General features: G+C 39.8%; 1 protein-coding gene and 1 long non-coding RNA gene across 2 annotated transcripts in view; one reads left to right on the top strand and one right to left on the bottom strand.

Moving 5' to 3' along the window:
- The window catches only part of CHST9 (carbohydrate sulfotransferase 9), a 234,275-nt gene that overhangs the window by 68,489 nt on the left and 148,746 nt on the right, over positions 1 to 17,040 (bottom strand). The window contains exon 4 of the mRNA XM_060121292.1: positions 12,885 to 12,935. Within this exon, the coding sequence (XP_059977275.1) occupies positions 12,885 to 12,935 (51 nt within the window). The remainder of the gene's footprint in view (positions 1 to 12,884; positions 12,936 to 17,040) is intronic.
- LOC132504173 (uncharacterized) overlaps positions 1 to 17,040 on the top strand; it is an 85,211-nt gene that overhangs the window by 14,745 nt on the left and 53,426 nt on the right. Inside the window, exon 2 of the long non-coding RNA XR_009534760.1 lies at positions 14,609 to 14,675. This is a non-coding gene — a long non-coding RNA (uncharacterized LOC132504173). The remainder of the gene's footprint in view (positions 1 to 14,608; positions 14,676 to 17,040) is intronic.

Below are 17,040 nucleotides of genomic sequence, written 5' to 3'. Positions count from 1 at the left end.
CGCCCTCAAAAATTGTGTTCCAAGCATGATATTAGATTTTTATTCCATATCATTGAAACTGAGTTTTCTGGGTCTCATAAAGTACATTTCCAAAAGTAATTAAATGTTTTATAAGATCAAACTCAATATTTAATTTTAAATTTAAACAACAAAAATTTTAAGGGTTTATGTAAAGAAAACATTGGAAGTTAGAGAAAATGAAAGGATTTCATTATAGTATATCATTTTCTGTATCTTGAGAAAGCTGTATTTTTCTCTTTAACATCCTACATTTTAACCAAAGGGATAAAAATTACCTGCCTTTCAGGGTTTTTATAAGTATTATCATTTATAAAATATCACAGAGTTAGTAGTAGTATAGTTATCGTTATCTAAATATTTGGGAAGTCTATTGATAAAATTAAAATAGAAATTCAAAATACATATAATTAATTGGATACTCAGATGTTAAGTAAGAACAGTGTGTAACGCCGTAAAGCTAATTATTTAGTGGCAGGTTACAAAATACATCAGTTAAAATAGGGGAGAAGAGAACCCCATATACAAGAGAATGGCATAATGAAATGAGGATGGACTCATGTAATTTGGTAATAATATGCTTGCAAACACAGAGATCCAGGCTGTCTTTGTTGATTTTGGGAAGCAAATTCAGAATGACACCTTCCACCTCCCTCCTACCCCCATGCTTGATGGATCACACTACTGACACCCCCTTTCCCATCTTCACCTCCCACCCCATTTCCAAAGTCATGTATCGATCTAACCGTACTCTCTAGATTCATCCAGACTTCTAAATTGTCTAACCACATCTGCTACGCTCTCAGTTTCCGCACATGGAAGTGTGGATTTGTTGGGCAATCTGGGGCTTTGGCAACTTCAGCAGAAAAAACTGTAGTCATGGGGGAGTCTTTTGAGAAAAACATGATGTGTTTTGTGGCAGAGGTGTTCATTTATGAAGGGACTTTTCAAAATTTTAGTCCAGGCATGTTTTGCTTTCAGAGAACTCAAATGTAGTATATCCAAAATAATTCATCTATTCTTTCAAAGTTAATTTATTGAGCAAGCGATATTTAACCTGAAGACACCAGGATGAAGAAACCCTATCATAGGAGTCCAAAGCCTAGAGGAGTGGTCTTAAAACCTTTTTCATTGTGTAGCACTAAACTTTCCCCATCATTTATTCATTTATTTGTTCTATCTATCTATCTCTATCATCATCATCTATCACCTATCTATCATCTACCACTGTGGTAGAATATTTTCATTTCATAAAATTTACTCCACCCCAAAACAGAGAATTAAAAAGATTAAAAAAAGTATAAATGGAAGTTCTAATATTTTCTTCCCTAATGTATTATGGTGCACACCCCTTGAGGTACTAGCAACCCACTTTGGATATCACTGCCTGGAAAGGATAAAAAGTCATGTGAAGAGATAATATAAGAAGACATTGAGACTGAAGTAACTAACCCACTGGGGGAACTGGCAAGACTTTACAGAGGAAGTAGATTTATAAATTGGCTTTTTGAAGAATGAGTAGGATACAGAACAGATAATACAGGAGGTGATGATGTGTGTGTGCACGTGACTAGTGGATTGTTTTTGACACCTATGTTTTTCGTATTTGTTTGATTATTTATTTAATGTCATTGAACTTTTTATTCCATTAAGAGTCTACGCGGAAGCCCAGAACATAATATAAATAAAAGCAGAATTGCTCTGGTTGAAACAAGAGGTGGAGTCCAGAGAGAACGCCACTCAATGCCGAGAAGGCTCCGTGGAACTCAAGTCTCCAAACTACTGTGAAAAGCCACTATTTTAGACCAGAGAGTTCCTTAAATAATGAGTTTCTCTACTATATTTTTTAAAGTGTTGGCGAGTATAATTTTGATGTAAATTTTGGGAAAGTTAAATTTAATCAATTTATTTCCTTTGACTGTATTTGCTTTTCTGTTTACTTACTTATGGCACACAAGATACCAGTATAAATGCCAAGTTTCCAGTTTGTCTGTCACCTTCCATTAGAAGTTTCTAAATAGAGAAAAATATACTGAAAGTAGAGATTTACAATTTAGACATGCATCTGATTTGGTAAAATATTTTCCCTCTCTAGTTCAAAGGGATAAGAGTAAACAGAGTAGTAATTATATTTCATAAGAATCTATTCATTCAACAAACATTCATTGAACGCCTGCTTTCTGCCAGGCACCTGTGTTGGTTCCTGTGAATACATTTGAAACTCATGATCCAATGGAAGGAAGTAGGCAGTTAAATATAGTAGAGTGACATACAAACATACACATACGAAAATTAATGTGTGATTGTCAAATAATAATACTACAACTCACTATGAAATTACACTTTACATATGTACTCCCTTGTATACTGTATATTGTTATATATTATACCTTTATACATACATTATTATTGAACATTTTTGCTGTGTTTTATATAAAACTGGGTATCAACATTTAATGTTACCCATCCCATAAACCAGTTCATTTTCAACTCTCATTGATTTAAAAAGCTCTTTATATTAAGATTATTAACCCCTTTCTGTCGAATGTTGTGTAAATCCTATTTTTACACAGACTATGTGTTAGTATTCTTGATGTCCAAATCAGCAGTTGGTGACATAATTTTTCAGAGGAATAATTTTTGGTCAAGTTCTGAACAAAATAAAAAAGAGTTTTCCCTTGGTTTATGAGGTACTGACTTCCCCGGAAAATGTAGTGTCTCTTAAGATGGCAATAATTTCTTTGTGTTTATATCTCAGAGACAGGAAGGGTCTAGGACCACCTAATGATAAACATGTTTTTTTTGCGGTACGTGGGCCTCTCACTGCTGTGGCCTCTCCCGTTGCGGAGCACAGGCTCCGGATGCGCAGGCTCAGCGGCCATAGCTCACGGGCCCAGCCGCTCCGCGGCACGTGGGATCTTCTTGGACCGGGGCACGAACCCGTGTCCCCTGCATCGGCAAGCGGACTCTCAACCACTGAGCCACCAGGGAAGCCCGATAAACATGTTTTTTAACTGCAAGGATGTCCACTGGGATTTCAGAAAGCCATGCATAACTGGGGTCAGTTTCTTGCTGGGCAGAACTGACCTGGGCGTAGAATGGGTGTCTAGCAGTACCGGCTCCTAGCGACTAAATGCCAGTGACCTCCAATTTCTGTGACAACAAAAAACTGTCCTCGCAGACTTTCAAAAAATCTTCCTTGGAGGTCATCTATCCCCTGAGGAAATCACCACTCCACTGAATACAGTGTTGCGGTATATATTATAGCGCGTTACGGTGTCCTGCACTAGGATCATCTGTTTATAGGCCCCTGCTACAAACACTGAGCCTTTTGAACTCATGGAACATCTTGGTCTTTTTAGAAGCCAGGAAGTGTATGCGATATAGAAATGCAACAGATTACGGTGATTAAGAAAAGCAAATGTTCTATCTTCCTAAGGAGAAGTGTTAAGGAATTGCACAACATTAACGACTGTGTAAATAAATATATAAAATGTGAAGTGAAGGCAGTGGAGTAGGGCTGTGTAGGAGAAGACAAATGGCAAAAATGTAGAAAAATAAAAATCTTTTCCTAAGTCAAAAACTGAAATTAAAATTAATTTATCTATTTATTATAACTCAATCATGGGGATTGACTAACTGGATGGATGTCTTATGATTTGATTTGGCTTGAAATACGTGAAAACATGAACGTATCTTAAAAGAATTTTGAAATAATAATCTTATGAATACTGGCATCTGAAGCAACAGTTTTTGTTGATCTGAATTAAAAGTTTATTTAAAGCTTGAGGGCAGGGCTGGGTGCCACAAGTGGCTGGTTGAAGTCAAAGCTCTAGAGTAATCTGCGTAACAATTACACTAATCATTTTCCTACCAGAAAAATTGATGATGTGTAGCCTTTCCTGTGACCACATGGTGAGTCAGGGGAGAAAGGAACAAAATTCGTGATTCCCAGTCCCAGACCACCATTTCGTTATTCAAGAAGAACTAGATCTACCGCTCATGGGAGGTTAGCCCATAGCTCACAAACTAGGTCGGTGGGTGAAGTGTTTCAATTTACAGGACGAAATGATGGGCATGGACCTGGTAAACTGTACTTGCAATTATTTTCTTAATTATAACTGCAGGGTAATTTCCACAGATAGGGTGCATAAAATAGAAAGATTTTTCTTCCCTTCACATTAAGGGCAATTGAAGGTCTCCCATCTTTGCTCTAAGATGTTGCTGAGATATCCAAATCCTCTCAATACAGACTCCATGATTTAGTATAGTTTACAACTTCCTCACATGCCAAGCCAAAGAAATGGTGAGTTTGGAAAAGAAAATCAATTAAACTGGTTGTTCGGTGACACGTGGCCCAAACCAAGATTTTTTTCGGCCACACTTTCATTCTTCCATCTGTCGTTTTAAACTTGTACACACACCATGAAAAGGTTTTTCTGCTCGTTTTTGTCCTGTGAGAGACTAGCATGTAAGAATGTGTTTTTTCACTCTTATGTTTCTCCCCATTTACTTGATCAGTTTGAGAAACGATTCTCCTTTGGCACCAGATAACATGTTCTCTATTACCATCACATTTAGCTAAAACAGATCCTGGAAACACATTTTATGGATTTCTTAAGGAAATAGGGATGTGAGTGTTTAAAAAGGAGAAAAAATAAAATAAGCCACATAACAGGAACAAAACTAAAACTGGAACTTAGTCTAACAGCTAATGAAAACAAAGAGGAACAATAAAGCGGAAGAACAAAGCCAGGTGTAATGGGAGGAAAAGTGAAATGAAAGAGGGAGGCCTGTGAAAATGAAGACCAAGTAATTCTGAGCCACAGAGGGAGGGGGACAAATACCCTCAGGGGCAGGTTAAAGAAAGGGATACGGACAGTGGGAAAGAGACCAAGAGGAAGCCACGAAAGGAGCTGAGGAAGACGAAGATTTTGTTGCCACTGGTTTTTCTTTCTTTCTTCTTCTTATTCTTTTCCCCTTTCACATCACATTCATACTTCCAGTGGTGAAACAGAGAGGGAGAGAGAAGATTGGACTCCTGACTTCAAAACGGTGTCCACTTTAAAGGCTCCTTCTCTAACCAATGGGGTACCTGAAAATAGTCCATCAGAAGATGCCCTGAATTCTTACGTCTCTAATCAGGTATTTTTTTCCTCCCTTGAAAAGACGTATGTCAGTAATTGTTCTATTTCAGAAAGTACTTTTGGTGATGCTGATTTTATATCCCTAAGTGCCCCCTAGTGACAAGGTCCAATTTCAAAATTGCTTTCACTGTAATTCTGTTCTAAACAGTTCCTTTTCCCAGTACAAATGTGGCCGTCTCAGGGACAAAGCATGTGACTTATAATCAATTTATTTTAATTAGGCAGAGGGGAAAGTTTCTTGAGTAGCTGTAGGACACCATAACAGTGAGTTACTGTTTTTATTTATAACTTAACTTATCATTGGAAAAAGTGATCGTCCCCTATTAGAAGAGCAGGTTTCCCTCAGTTATATTATTACTAAACAAACGATTTGGGAATGTGATCTGTCACATCCCCCTCCTCTGTTAAGTTTTTTATTAAGACTCAGATTCCTGACATAGTTTCTTTTCATTCATCTTGTGAAACAATAAAAAAGCAGCACAGCTAAGAAGAATGACATGCTTCTCTACAACTCTCTTCCAGTTGTGACTTCTGATCACTTCCGATAACCCTATAAACTTAGCATGGTAGCTAAGAGGAAAAACGTTGCAATCATAAAAGTTTAGGCTTAAATACTAATTTACTAACTTTTTGTGGAATATGGAGCATGCTATGTAATTTCTTTAAATGTCAGTCTTATCTCTGCAAAATGGGAATAATAATAAATGACTGTTACGGGGGATTAAATAAGTTAAGCTCTTAGCAGCATACCTGCATATAGTTAGGGCTTAATAAATGACACGTTACGATGTGCAGCCCATTAACTGATATAGACCATTCCTGCATCTTTTCTTCTCTCTTTAAAGATATTTGGTAGAGGGGCTTCCCTGGTGGTGCAGTGGTTGAGAGTCCGCCTGCCGATGCAGGGGACACGGGTTCGTGGCCCCGTCTGGGAAGATCCCACATGCCGCGGAGCGGCTGGGCCCGTGAGCCATGGCCGCTGAGCCTGCGCGCCCAGAGCCTGTGCTCTGCAACGGGAGAGGCCACAGCAGTGAGAGGCCCGCGTACCGCAAAAAAAAAAAAAAGATATTTGGTAGAAACAATCTCAATACTCTGAAGCAGAGTCACGATGACCTTTAAATAGACCGTATTTACTTCTAATCAATGCTACTTTTAGATTCTCTTTAGAAACTAAGTGCTCAAGAGCTTAACCAGAACAGTCAACATACCTAGCTCTGTTGTATCATATTTAACAAATTAAATAAAAATGGCAAATGGAAGATATTAAAACTTTTCTCTGTATATCCCTTTACACATTTACAGATACCTGAACATATCATTCTCATTTTATGGATGAAGAAACTAAGGCACAAACGTTACATTATTGGGGAAAAAATGGGGAAGGGACAGCCCCTCCAGCGGAGGAATCAAAATCTGGAGGGAATGATTTTCCCATGTACGCACCCCACGCTCCTCCAGGGGCAAGAGACCCTTAAGAATAGAACAGTTCTGCCCTTGTAAGCCCTGAGCCACTTTTATTGATGGAAGTGTGTTGAATTCCTTAGTCACTTCTGGGGTGAAAACAAGGTTAGGGACCACTGGGTTAGTAACTGATCTTGCGTGAGAACCTAGGGCAATTACGCTATAGAATTCCTGTAGCCACAGAAGGGGAATTGCTTCTATTTCTCGTATTCAGAAATTTTAGCTTCAAATATTTCTGGTTTTCCTCACTTGCACTCTCTATACTTGCCCTAGTCCTTTTCCGTCACCCATTTACAGACCTAGTTAGAAGGAAAACTGATTAGCATGAAGTTGAAAGAATCAGTAAGCAACTGGAATTTTCTCTCTGACGTAATCAGAATAATAAACTTAAGCCAGTGCCCTGAAGAGAAAGAGGTTAGCTGTTCTAGGTTTTATTAATTTTTAGTATTTATTTATTTGCCCAAGATCAAATGCTCATTGATGAACCTATTTTCAGAGATGTCTAAAATTCACAGCCCAGGCCTGGGGAGGGTATATTATATTCGTAGAAGTCAACCAATTTCAATGAATTTGGGGCAAGTAGGTATTTTCACTGATCTGAAAACCTCTAGCAATGCATGGAGCATGAACTGAGTTTAAAATAGCATTCCCTGCCATACAAATGTTTATTGTAGTTCTGTTTGGCCTATTTTATCATTTAATTTCCATTCACCTGATTTCAGGTACGGCTGAGATATGCCCAGTTCTTTATTCTCATAGCATTCTAGTGTGTCACATATATAGCTGTAACAATGGTTTCTAAAAACTCTTTCCCATCCCCTGTTGCAAATCTTTTGTACTAAAATTTGTCATCCCCATCCCCTTTCCAGATTCAATGATTTATGTGATAGCTTCTAAGCCTTCCTGGGATTGCTGCAATTTTAGAAGTGACTTCGGCTCAAACTGTCACCTAAAAAGTGCATGGAACGGTCTGATCTCATTGGTCTGGAGCAAGTCAGACTAGCAAGGCCAAGGTGTCTGAGTAGCTTCAGTGCTGGTAAACAGGACACTGGTGAAACAGCAGGACTCCTGAGTTGGTAAACTTATCATGACAATACCAAGCCTGGCCTCAAAGTAGGCAAGAAGGCATGGTATGTTTTCAACACTCCAGGCCTTACTCTGTGTTGTGTGTGTGTGTGTGTGTGTGTGTGTGTGTGTGTGTGTGTTTCCATTTATTCCATGGAGCTCACCTCAACCTCTTATTAAAATTCCAGGTCCAATGTGTACATCCCCCATTCTGGTATCAAAGTCTTCTCGGTGGAGAAACTCTGACTTCAGTCTCTTGCACCAAAATGTGAATTGTTGATGATATGTTACCTCTGGGCTTAAGTATTCCCTTCAAGCATGTCAGAAAACGGCTCCTTCTTGTTAAAGAATAGCTTGGGCATTGGAGAAAAGGCGGGGGAAATATGTTTGTGAATGTGCGTGCCTCTCAAAAAGAAGCTCTTTCATCTAAGTCTGACCTTGCCTTTGAGAGGTGATGAAACCTTGGTGGATTCAAATTGCTCTTCTTGGACTCTCCTCAATAGCTGACTATTCCTTTGATTTAATCATACATTGATTCCATACTTGATTTGCCCCAAATAGGGTGCTAATTTACAAAAGAAAACTACTTATATACATTTTTAATTTATTAAATACACAATTCCTGCCTTATAGTTCCATAAATATGGCTAGATGAACAAATGAATGAATGAATGATTCTTTGGCTTCCTCCTATCAATTATGTCTACACGTTTTTGTGGTTAGCTGATTTGCTCGAAACACAGTATTCCAGAAGCCACAGTTGAGATTCTATTTCCATGTAGGCCAGTTTGCTTTGCTTTGTTCTATGATGATTGGCTGTACTTCTGATCATGTTGCTGTACGTACAAACTATTAAATACGAAAAGCTGAGGTCATGCGAAAAAATCCATCATTACTGCAAAGTTATGATGAGCCATGGCCGTGAGCCATGGCTGCTGAGCCTACGCGTCTGGAGCTCCGCAACGGGAGAGGCCACAACAGTGAGAGGCCTGCGTACCGCAAAAAAAAAAAAAAAAAAAAAAAGAGTGGATATATGTATATGTATAACTGATTCACTTTGCTGTACAGCAGAAACTAACACAACATTGTAAATCAACTATACTCCAATAAAAATTTTTCAAAATTCATCATGGACTACAATAAAAATAACGTACAAAAAAAAAAGGAAAAAAGCAGAGAGCATACAGACTCAAAGAGGATGGGTTAAGACTAGAATCAAAATAGAATCAAAAGTTTTTCTACATTTTATTCAGATTTTTCCTAACAAGATGGGAAACCTACCTAAGGTAAATTTTGAGTGGCTGGGAAGTAGATTTTAGAAGAGAGCAAGAAAAAAAGAAGGTACCTCATTCATTCATTCAACAAACATTTTTGAGACCTTCTATATATTAGAATATATGCTAGCTGATGGAGGTTCAGGGATGAATACAGTCTAGTGGGGAAGATACGTCACAAAATTATCCAGATAATTACATAATTACAATTGTAGTAGCTGACATAATGGCGTAGAGGAAATAGGAAAGAGCAGGGAGAGCAAATCTAGTCAACAGGACTTGGGGAGATGAGAGAACTTCCTGGAGGAAGTGGGATTTCATCTGAAGCCCAAGGCAAAGCGTGGAGGTGGGGAGGGATTCTTGGGTGGAGGTGGGGAGAGAATTTCAGGGATTAAGAACAGCACATAGCCAGGAAGGAGCTATTGCGATGAAGCTGCTGAGAGAAGCTCAGTACAACAGAGGGATGGGTCAGAGGAGGGTAACAGGAAGTAGGGAGAAAGAGGTCAGAAGGGAAAGGGAGAATTGCATAAGATCACGTAAAGGACTTTGCATTTTCTTCTAAGGACAGTGGGAAGCCTCTGAAGCATTTAACGCTGTGGAGCAACACACTCAGCTCTGCATTTGGTAAAATTCATTCTGGCTGTGATAGGGACAATGGGATAGAGAGGAGCCCGAGTGGACGTTGCGGGGGGCAGTTAGGGGGCTGTTTCCATAGCCAGTGAGGTGGCCAGTGGAGGAGCACAGAAAGAGACAGTACAATATATATTCTGGAGGTAAAAGTGATACCACATGATAATTGAATATGAGAGCTAAAGAAGAGGCAAAGTGTCAAGTCCCACGTTTCCAGCAGGAGCAATTAGGTGACACTTACTGAGACTACTGAGATGGGGGATGCTGGAGGAGGGACAGGTTTGAGGCGGATGGAACAATGGCACCCTGCTAGGCAGACGGTTAGATGGCTCTGAGATTCTGAAGACAAGTGGAGAAGAGAGCCTGGTTTACAGGAGTGGATGAAATCACGAGGGAAAGACTGTAGATTAAAAGGCCAAGTGGACCCAGGGCCAAGCTAAGAAGAATCTAGTGTGTGAAATTCAGATGGAAGAAAATAGCCTCTCAAAGGGATGGAAGAGGAACAGAGAGGGAGGAGGAAAAGCCATTTTTCAAGGAGAAAGTAATAAGGTGAAGACAGGTCAAGTCTGATGGACCCCAGTGTCTTTTGAATTTCACAACTCAGAGGTCATTAGCCGGAGCAAGCCAGTAGAGTGGCTAGGGCAGAAGCCAGACTGGTGTGGACAGAGGCGTGGGGAAAGATGCAGATCACTGTTTTGAGATGCAGAAAGAGCTGTAGCTGGAAGAGGATACAGGCTTCAGGAAAAACATTCTTTTATTTTTCTTTTTAAAGGAGAACCTAGAGCATCGTGAATACTGATACTGGGCAGCCACAGAGAGGAAAAGGCTGAAGATCCAGGAGAAAAAGGGAGTCACCCGTTCAGGGAGGTTTACAGGAGGACAGAATAGAGGGGACCCAGAGTACAGGTGGAGCTCACCTGGATGGCAGGTGGGTCCACTTCCTCCACTGTAACAGGAGGAGAAGCGGATGGGAACAAAAGCAAACTGGCTGATGGATTTGGCGTAGGTATTTGAGACAGTTCTCAGCGGGTAGCTTCTGTGAACTTCTCTGAAACATAAAGCCAGGTCCTGCACTGACAAGGAGTGATGTGGAAGATGGGGCTTGGGGCATGAAATTTCAAAGCAGAGGAGGTTATTTCAGAGACTGACCTAACTAGAGAAAGAATTTGGAATGGTCACGCGGTCCTTTTAAGTAGTTGCAACAACAATCAATCAGTCGGAAATTGGAGGATAACAGGGAGAAATTCCAAAAGTATCATTCTCCCCACTTATACTTGTCCCCCTTAAACATGCTATATTAAGACCAATCATTAGTTCTTTGCGCGATTTGTGGTTCTCCACGACTTAATAAACACTTCGGCTTTGAAATGGTGTGTTTTGAGCAGAAGTTTCTTTAGATGGAAAACACTGAATTGCAGAAAGTGAAAATTAATTGCAAAAAAAGCATCTGTGAAACAAGCTCCTTGCTTGGCCAGGGGCCATGCCTTCATTCCACGGCCCCCCTTTCCCCACCCTGCCAGACCTGTTCTCCTGTATCTATTTCCTTCCCTCCCTTCCTTCCTTCCTCTCTTACTTCTTTAGCACCCAGCGTGGTGCTGAACTTGCAGGAAGGAATCCATAACATCGGTACTTCTAACCGTATCTCTCGTGCCACCATGAAGAGTCAATCTTCAATGGCTCTTCAATCTTGAGACACAGGGTTATGGCAGGCTCTGGGCTTTTTTGTTTTGTTTTCTTTTTCCCTTTGTCAAAAATACTGCAACTCCAGATTGGAAACCCAGGGAATCACTTGCAAGCATTCTCTCCCTCTCTTCCTGTGCTCCTCTCTCACACGTAGAGAAACATACTCCTACATTTGAGATAGGTTTTTGCTCTAAACACCAGGAGAAGAAAGAACGCTCTGTTGGGTTCTACTTAACATTCTGCTGCAACTTGTGTGGGTGTGTAACTCTGATCCAGTTATGAAATCTTAAGACTTTAACGCTGAAAAGGATCTTAGAGACCATTTTATCTACCCGCTGGCCTGGACCTCACTCCATGTTGTGGATGAGAAACTTACAATGGTTTAGCTTGTGGCCCCAGGAGGCCATTCCTTGAATCGATGGCCTTAGTCGTCTGTGAACAGGGTATAGAACTAACTCCTAGGATGTTAGTTCATTTAAACCCTTCTGAGATGGGTTCATCTTTTTCTTTGCCCACAGACTCCAGCACGGCGCTTCTCATGCGTTATTGCTTAATGAACGCTGGGTAATTTGAATTTGTTGTTCAGGATCCTTGAGTAACAAAAGGAGCACAGATCTTTGGATTAATGGAGGTTGCCAAGTCATCATCAGACTAAGATCTAGGTTTTAATGTAATTTCCCTTCCTTCAGTTTAGAATGAAAGTATTACAGAAAAATGGGTGAAATAACGCCACTGAGCATGGTAATAAATTTCTGACATGTGGCATGCAATCTGTGAGGGCATTCCTTCACTTGGTCCCATACTTTGGGGAGTAATGAAGTAGAAAATTAAATTAAATAAGCTTTTATTATTCTGTGGCTCCTTTGCAAAGGGTACCATCAAATACTTTTAGAAACATATTTTCCGAAAGCAACTTCTGAAGTTCTTTCACATTATTGAATTGTGAAAAAGTATTTTCTCACCCCTCTTATGTTTTCCTTTTCCTTTCTTTTTGCCTTTGGTAGAAGCATATCCATGGTAACTTACTTTGGGTTACCTCAGAAATACACACTTAGCACCAGAAGGCTTCAAGGTGAAACCTGAAAGCTTAGGCTCTACATTAAACCAGAAAAAGTAACAAGGTAAACTTTTATTGTTTTCATTTATATCACCCTTTAACCTTAGATTTCTGTGCAGGCTTATATGTCTTAGATGTTGCAGATATTTCTATGGCCGCCAGGTTCTTTACTTACACCTAATTATATCATACTCGGTAATTAATTTCATCTATAACATGTCTGAACATACATTACTTACTTTCTTTTCATATGAAGTAAAGTTATCTATGATCACAAAATGATACTTGACAGCTGAAAGCAGGACCTTGTATCCTTGGCTTTTAGCCCAGGGATTTCAGTGATGTCACCTCTCATGGTCTATAATGTTTTTTCTCATTTCGTCTGTCCTCTTTCAGACTACTATTGTTTTAGCGGCATATGGAGAAAGAAGTCCCTCTCTCCTTGTGCAGTTGACTAATGTCAGTTATTGAACGTGTATGAATGGGACACGACTTGCAGTAATTGTAAGTGTCATTCAAGACAGACATTCTCTTATGTTCCACAGGCACAGAGACAGGGCACGTGGAATGGGAGGAACGTGGGGTTTGGGATCCCACAGCCTCAGGTGTGTACCCCAAACCCACACCTATTACCTGAGGACAGGAAATGTAATTCCTCATTTAGAGCACATCATTCCCTGAAATAGCACTGTTCTCAATGTGGTGCCCAAGTGACACTCTTAGAAACATGTTTTACATATCTTTAAACACTTCCCTACAAGAATTTAGAATGGTCAAAACATCCATGAAACAAAACAAAACATTTCCCCCGCTCCAAAATAAACCGCCTACAACTCTTAATACATCATTATTTTATAGAGAAACTGAGGCTTGGAGAGGTGAAACAACCTGCCCAAGGTCCTACAACGGGCTGGGGCTTGAGCCCCATTCTATCAGATTCCAGAGTCCAAAGACTTGTAACACCTGAGGGAGGGAACAGGAAACAGAATCAGTCTCAAAGCCAAAGGAGGAAGGTTGATGGTGGGAAAAATGAAATAGACCTAAACATTGCCCATCTTTCACCTACATGTATTCATTCATGGTCACCGATTAATCCAGAAACAGGTGGTTTTCAGGCATCTGATGTGGTAGGGGCAGGGAATGACACAACAAAATTTCATGGTACATTCTTTTGACTCATCCAGGAAGACAGGAAGCTGAACAATTGTCGGGCAATTAAATTCCAAACCATACATCATTTAATAACTAATGTGGCATGAGCATGGATAAATGAGAGGCCATTGTATACTGCAGTCATCAGGAAAGCTGCATGGGAACCCACCACCAAAGCGGTAGGACTTGTGTCTTATCTCAGAGAACACACAGGGCAGAGAGTGATTTACTGGTGTAGCACAGACACGCTTAAAAGGTTCAGAGGGTCAAGAATGCAGGGTCATGAGAAGCCTGGTATGAGCAGAAGGGAGAGGATGGAACCCAGGTAGAATTGGAAAGCCGGCGCCGATTGCGAAAACTCTCAGAGCCATTCTCAGGCAGAGAACTAATACAGCAAGGCAGCTCTGTGTGACACTCCATCGAAGAGGGAAGAGCCAGGGGTTAGCAGACTGGAGGCGGCCAGAATTAGGAAATTCAGCCAGAAGATGAGAACAGGCATCCAGGGGAGAAGAGGAGAGACAGTACAGCGGAGGGTGCAAACCAACAAGGGAGAGCCTTTAAGCGGAAAGACAAAGAAGAAAGTTTAGGGTGCATTTGCATTTGAGTGACTGAAATCACTGTCTATTGATTCTATTTCTCTTATTTAAATGCTTCCAAACTTTCAGTCTTAGGGAGACAGACAGACTTGTCCAGTAAGGATCCAGAAGGTCTCTCTGTGTTGCCAGGTGACCAGCCAGACTCAAGATTTCTGCTCCCAACTCCGCCTCATCAGGAGAGGTCCAAATTCCCACAAGGCTGGCAGGTGTTAGCAGCTGGCATTTCCTGACAATTTACTGCACACTAACTTTTAAGTTTAGATTGCTTGCATTCTACTGGCAAGGCCACTCTTGCCTTTGTCCTTTAGAAGAACAAAATTGTAAAAAGGAGAGGTGTTCCTCTCTTGGTGCACAGACCCACGTGTTTCCGGCTGTGCCTTGGCTCATGCCTTTCTACAGGTTTCTGGTGGAAGCAGGCACACCTGCCCAGACTGTGATGCCTCCAGTAGGCACCCAAGCCCTCAAACCAACAAATATATTTATAAATTCATATTTGTAACTTACATAGTTTTTTACCCTTTGCAGAGCTCTTTGGCATGGAAATGGAAACAACAAGCGAACAAACAAAAAAAAAAGCTGGAAACTCAGGAAGGTAAAGCAAGTTTCCCCAGATCACACAGACAGGATGTAATAACAGACTTAGAACCCTAGTCCAGGGCATATATTTTCCAAGTTGAGAACCCAAAATAAAACAAAAAGGTGCAATGATATAGGTGAATTTTACCCTCAATAGTTTTGGATATGGGGCTGAAAACTGTAGCTCGTGACTACCTGTCAAAGAACTGCAAATTATGAACTGGATATTAAACTAGATCATGTGCCCATGGAAACTGCAGCGTGCAAGATGTAGGTCACGCTTGTAATATGTAAGATGTTACCCCTGTAATACACCTCCATCAAGCTAGGACAGGGGAGTCCTGGCTTCTAGATCGAACCCTTTCATTTAGTGTACCAGCTTGGGCACGGCCATTTAATCGCTGCTGTTTGTGAAATACAGCACTGTATGATTCAACTAGTAAGGACTTGTAAGACACATGTGAAGTATCTAATAACAACAATTAAAATGGTGTTCATAATTTCTCATTTCATGAATCTGTGCAGCATATAATACTTGCCAAGTCTGTGCAATAGCTCATTTTCAGAGAATGTTAAACACGCTGAATCCACTGTTCATCTCAAAGCATTTTCACACACAACATTAGTACATTCATAAATTATTAAGGTGTTTACCCTTCTAATATTGAATGAACAGTTGTTGATTTAAATATATTTTTATAATTTGATTTCTTCTTTGGCATGAATAAATTAGCAAAGTATTCAAACAAGAAAACCATAGCTCGAGCTTGAAGCCCTGGATATATGACATGAAATTTAAATGCACTTATAAGTATCTGAGCATATTTTACTCTTCTAACAGCCACTAAAGATTTAACTCAAGTAAGGATTCCTTGGTTTAAAAAAAATTAGCAAAGACCCTTATTCAAGGAACCATGCAATTAACTTCATTATTCAGAATTTCCTTAGTTGTTCCTCTCTTTTGCATATATTAGCAGCAAGTGTTGTCTGATATTTAACTTATTATGTACATTTTGTTATGATCACTGAAGACTAAAAATTTCATTTTTTAAATTTATTTTATTTTAAATTTATTTTATTAGTTTATTTTTTTGGCCACGAGGCATGCAGGATCTTAGTTCCCAACCAGGGATCGAACCCATGCCCCCTGCAGTAGAAGCACAGAGTCCTAACCACTGGACCAACGGGGAAGTCCCTCATTTTAAAGTTTCAATTATTTAGGTGACTTGTTTATTCCTTGAAAATTAATCTCTTGGTACAGGGCCTTCAATAATCATGTAGTAAATGTTAGCTAATTTCAATTTAATAAATTGGTTGTCAATTATTAGCACACCCTTGGTAATTAAAAAAAAAGGACACCCTTGGTAATATGAATCCCTTGGAAAAGTTGATGAAACAAAAATTTTAAGTTCAATTGTGTTCATGAAAGTAAAAAACTGTGACTGTGGTAAGTAGTATCATAAATAAAATATGTAAGTGCAGCAAATATTAAACACTAGGATTCGAGAACTGTGCTACCATGCCATCATTCACAAGTCTGCAAGAACATGTATACTTCATTAAAGTCAATGGAGTGTACCCATTCATCTTAGCATTATTCATAATCGAAACATTTCAATTTTAGTTAACACACACACAAAACTAATTTAAAAGTCAAATGAGGAGATTAGTTCTACACTCCCATGTTCCAATTCCATAGTGATATCAACCAGCCAAATTTAGCCTTAGGAGGTATGAAAAAATATCTAATACAATGAATGGAAAACCTTTTAAAGAATCACAGATCTGTTGAAACTAATGTTTTTGCAACCAACTCAACAAAAATATATTTAGTGTTGTAAAAGAGCCCTCAGACGATTCTATTACAAAACGACTGAGCTTATCTATAGATTTACTTCTAGATTTCAAAAGCAGTGAAACAAGAACTAGAGGATTTATGTAAGAAATACAGTTCATTTCCTAAAAAAAACCCAAAAACTAAATTGAACAGTGATTGATTGAAAACTATTTTCTGCATACACATTATAAAGACCAGAGGAGATCTTCTCCTGTTTTAAATCTTTATTTCTGCCATACTCTTATTTGCTTTTCCAGTTATTTTTAATAGTTAAAAAATTTTTATTTATTTAATTTATTCATTTTTGGCTGCACTGGGTCTTTGTTGCTGCGCACGGGCTTTTTCTACCTGCGGCAAGCGGGGCTACTCTCCACTGTTGGCACATGGGCTTCTCATTGCGGTGGCTTCTCTTGTTGCGGAGCACGGGCTCTAGGCGCGCGGGCTCAGTCGTTGTGGCACATGGGCTCAGTCGTTGTGGCTCATGGGCTTAGTTGCTCCGCGGCATGCGGGATCTTCCCGGACCAGGGCTTGAACCCGTGTCCCC

Source organism: Lagenorhynchus albirostris, chromosome 14 (assembly GCF_949774975.1).
Source record: "Lagenorhynchus albirostris chromosome 14, mLagAlb1.1, whole genome shotgun sequence".
Taxonomy (NCBI): domain Eukaryota; kingdom Metazoa; phylum Chordata; class Mammalia; order Artiodactyla; family Delphinidae; genus Lagenorhynchus; species Lagenorhynchus albirostris.
This window is presented reverse-complemented; position numbering and strand designations above follow the sequence as displayed.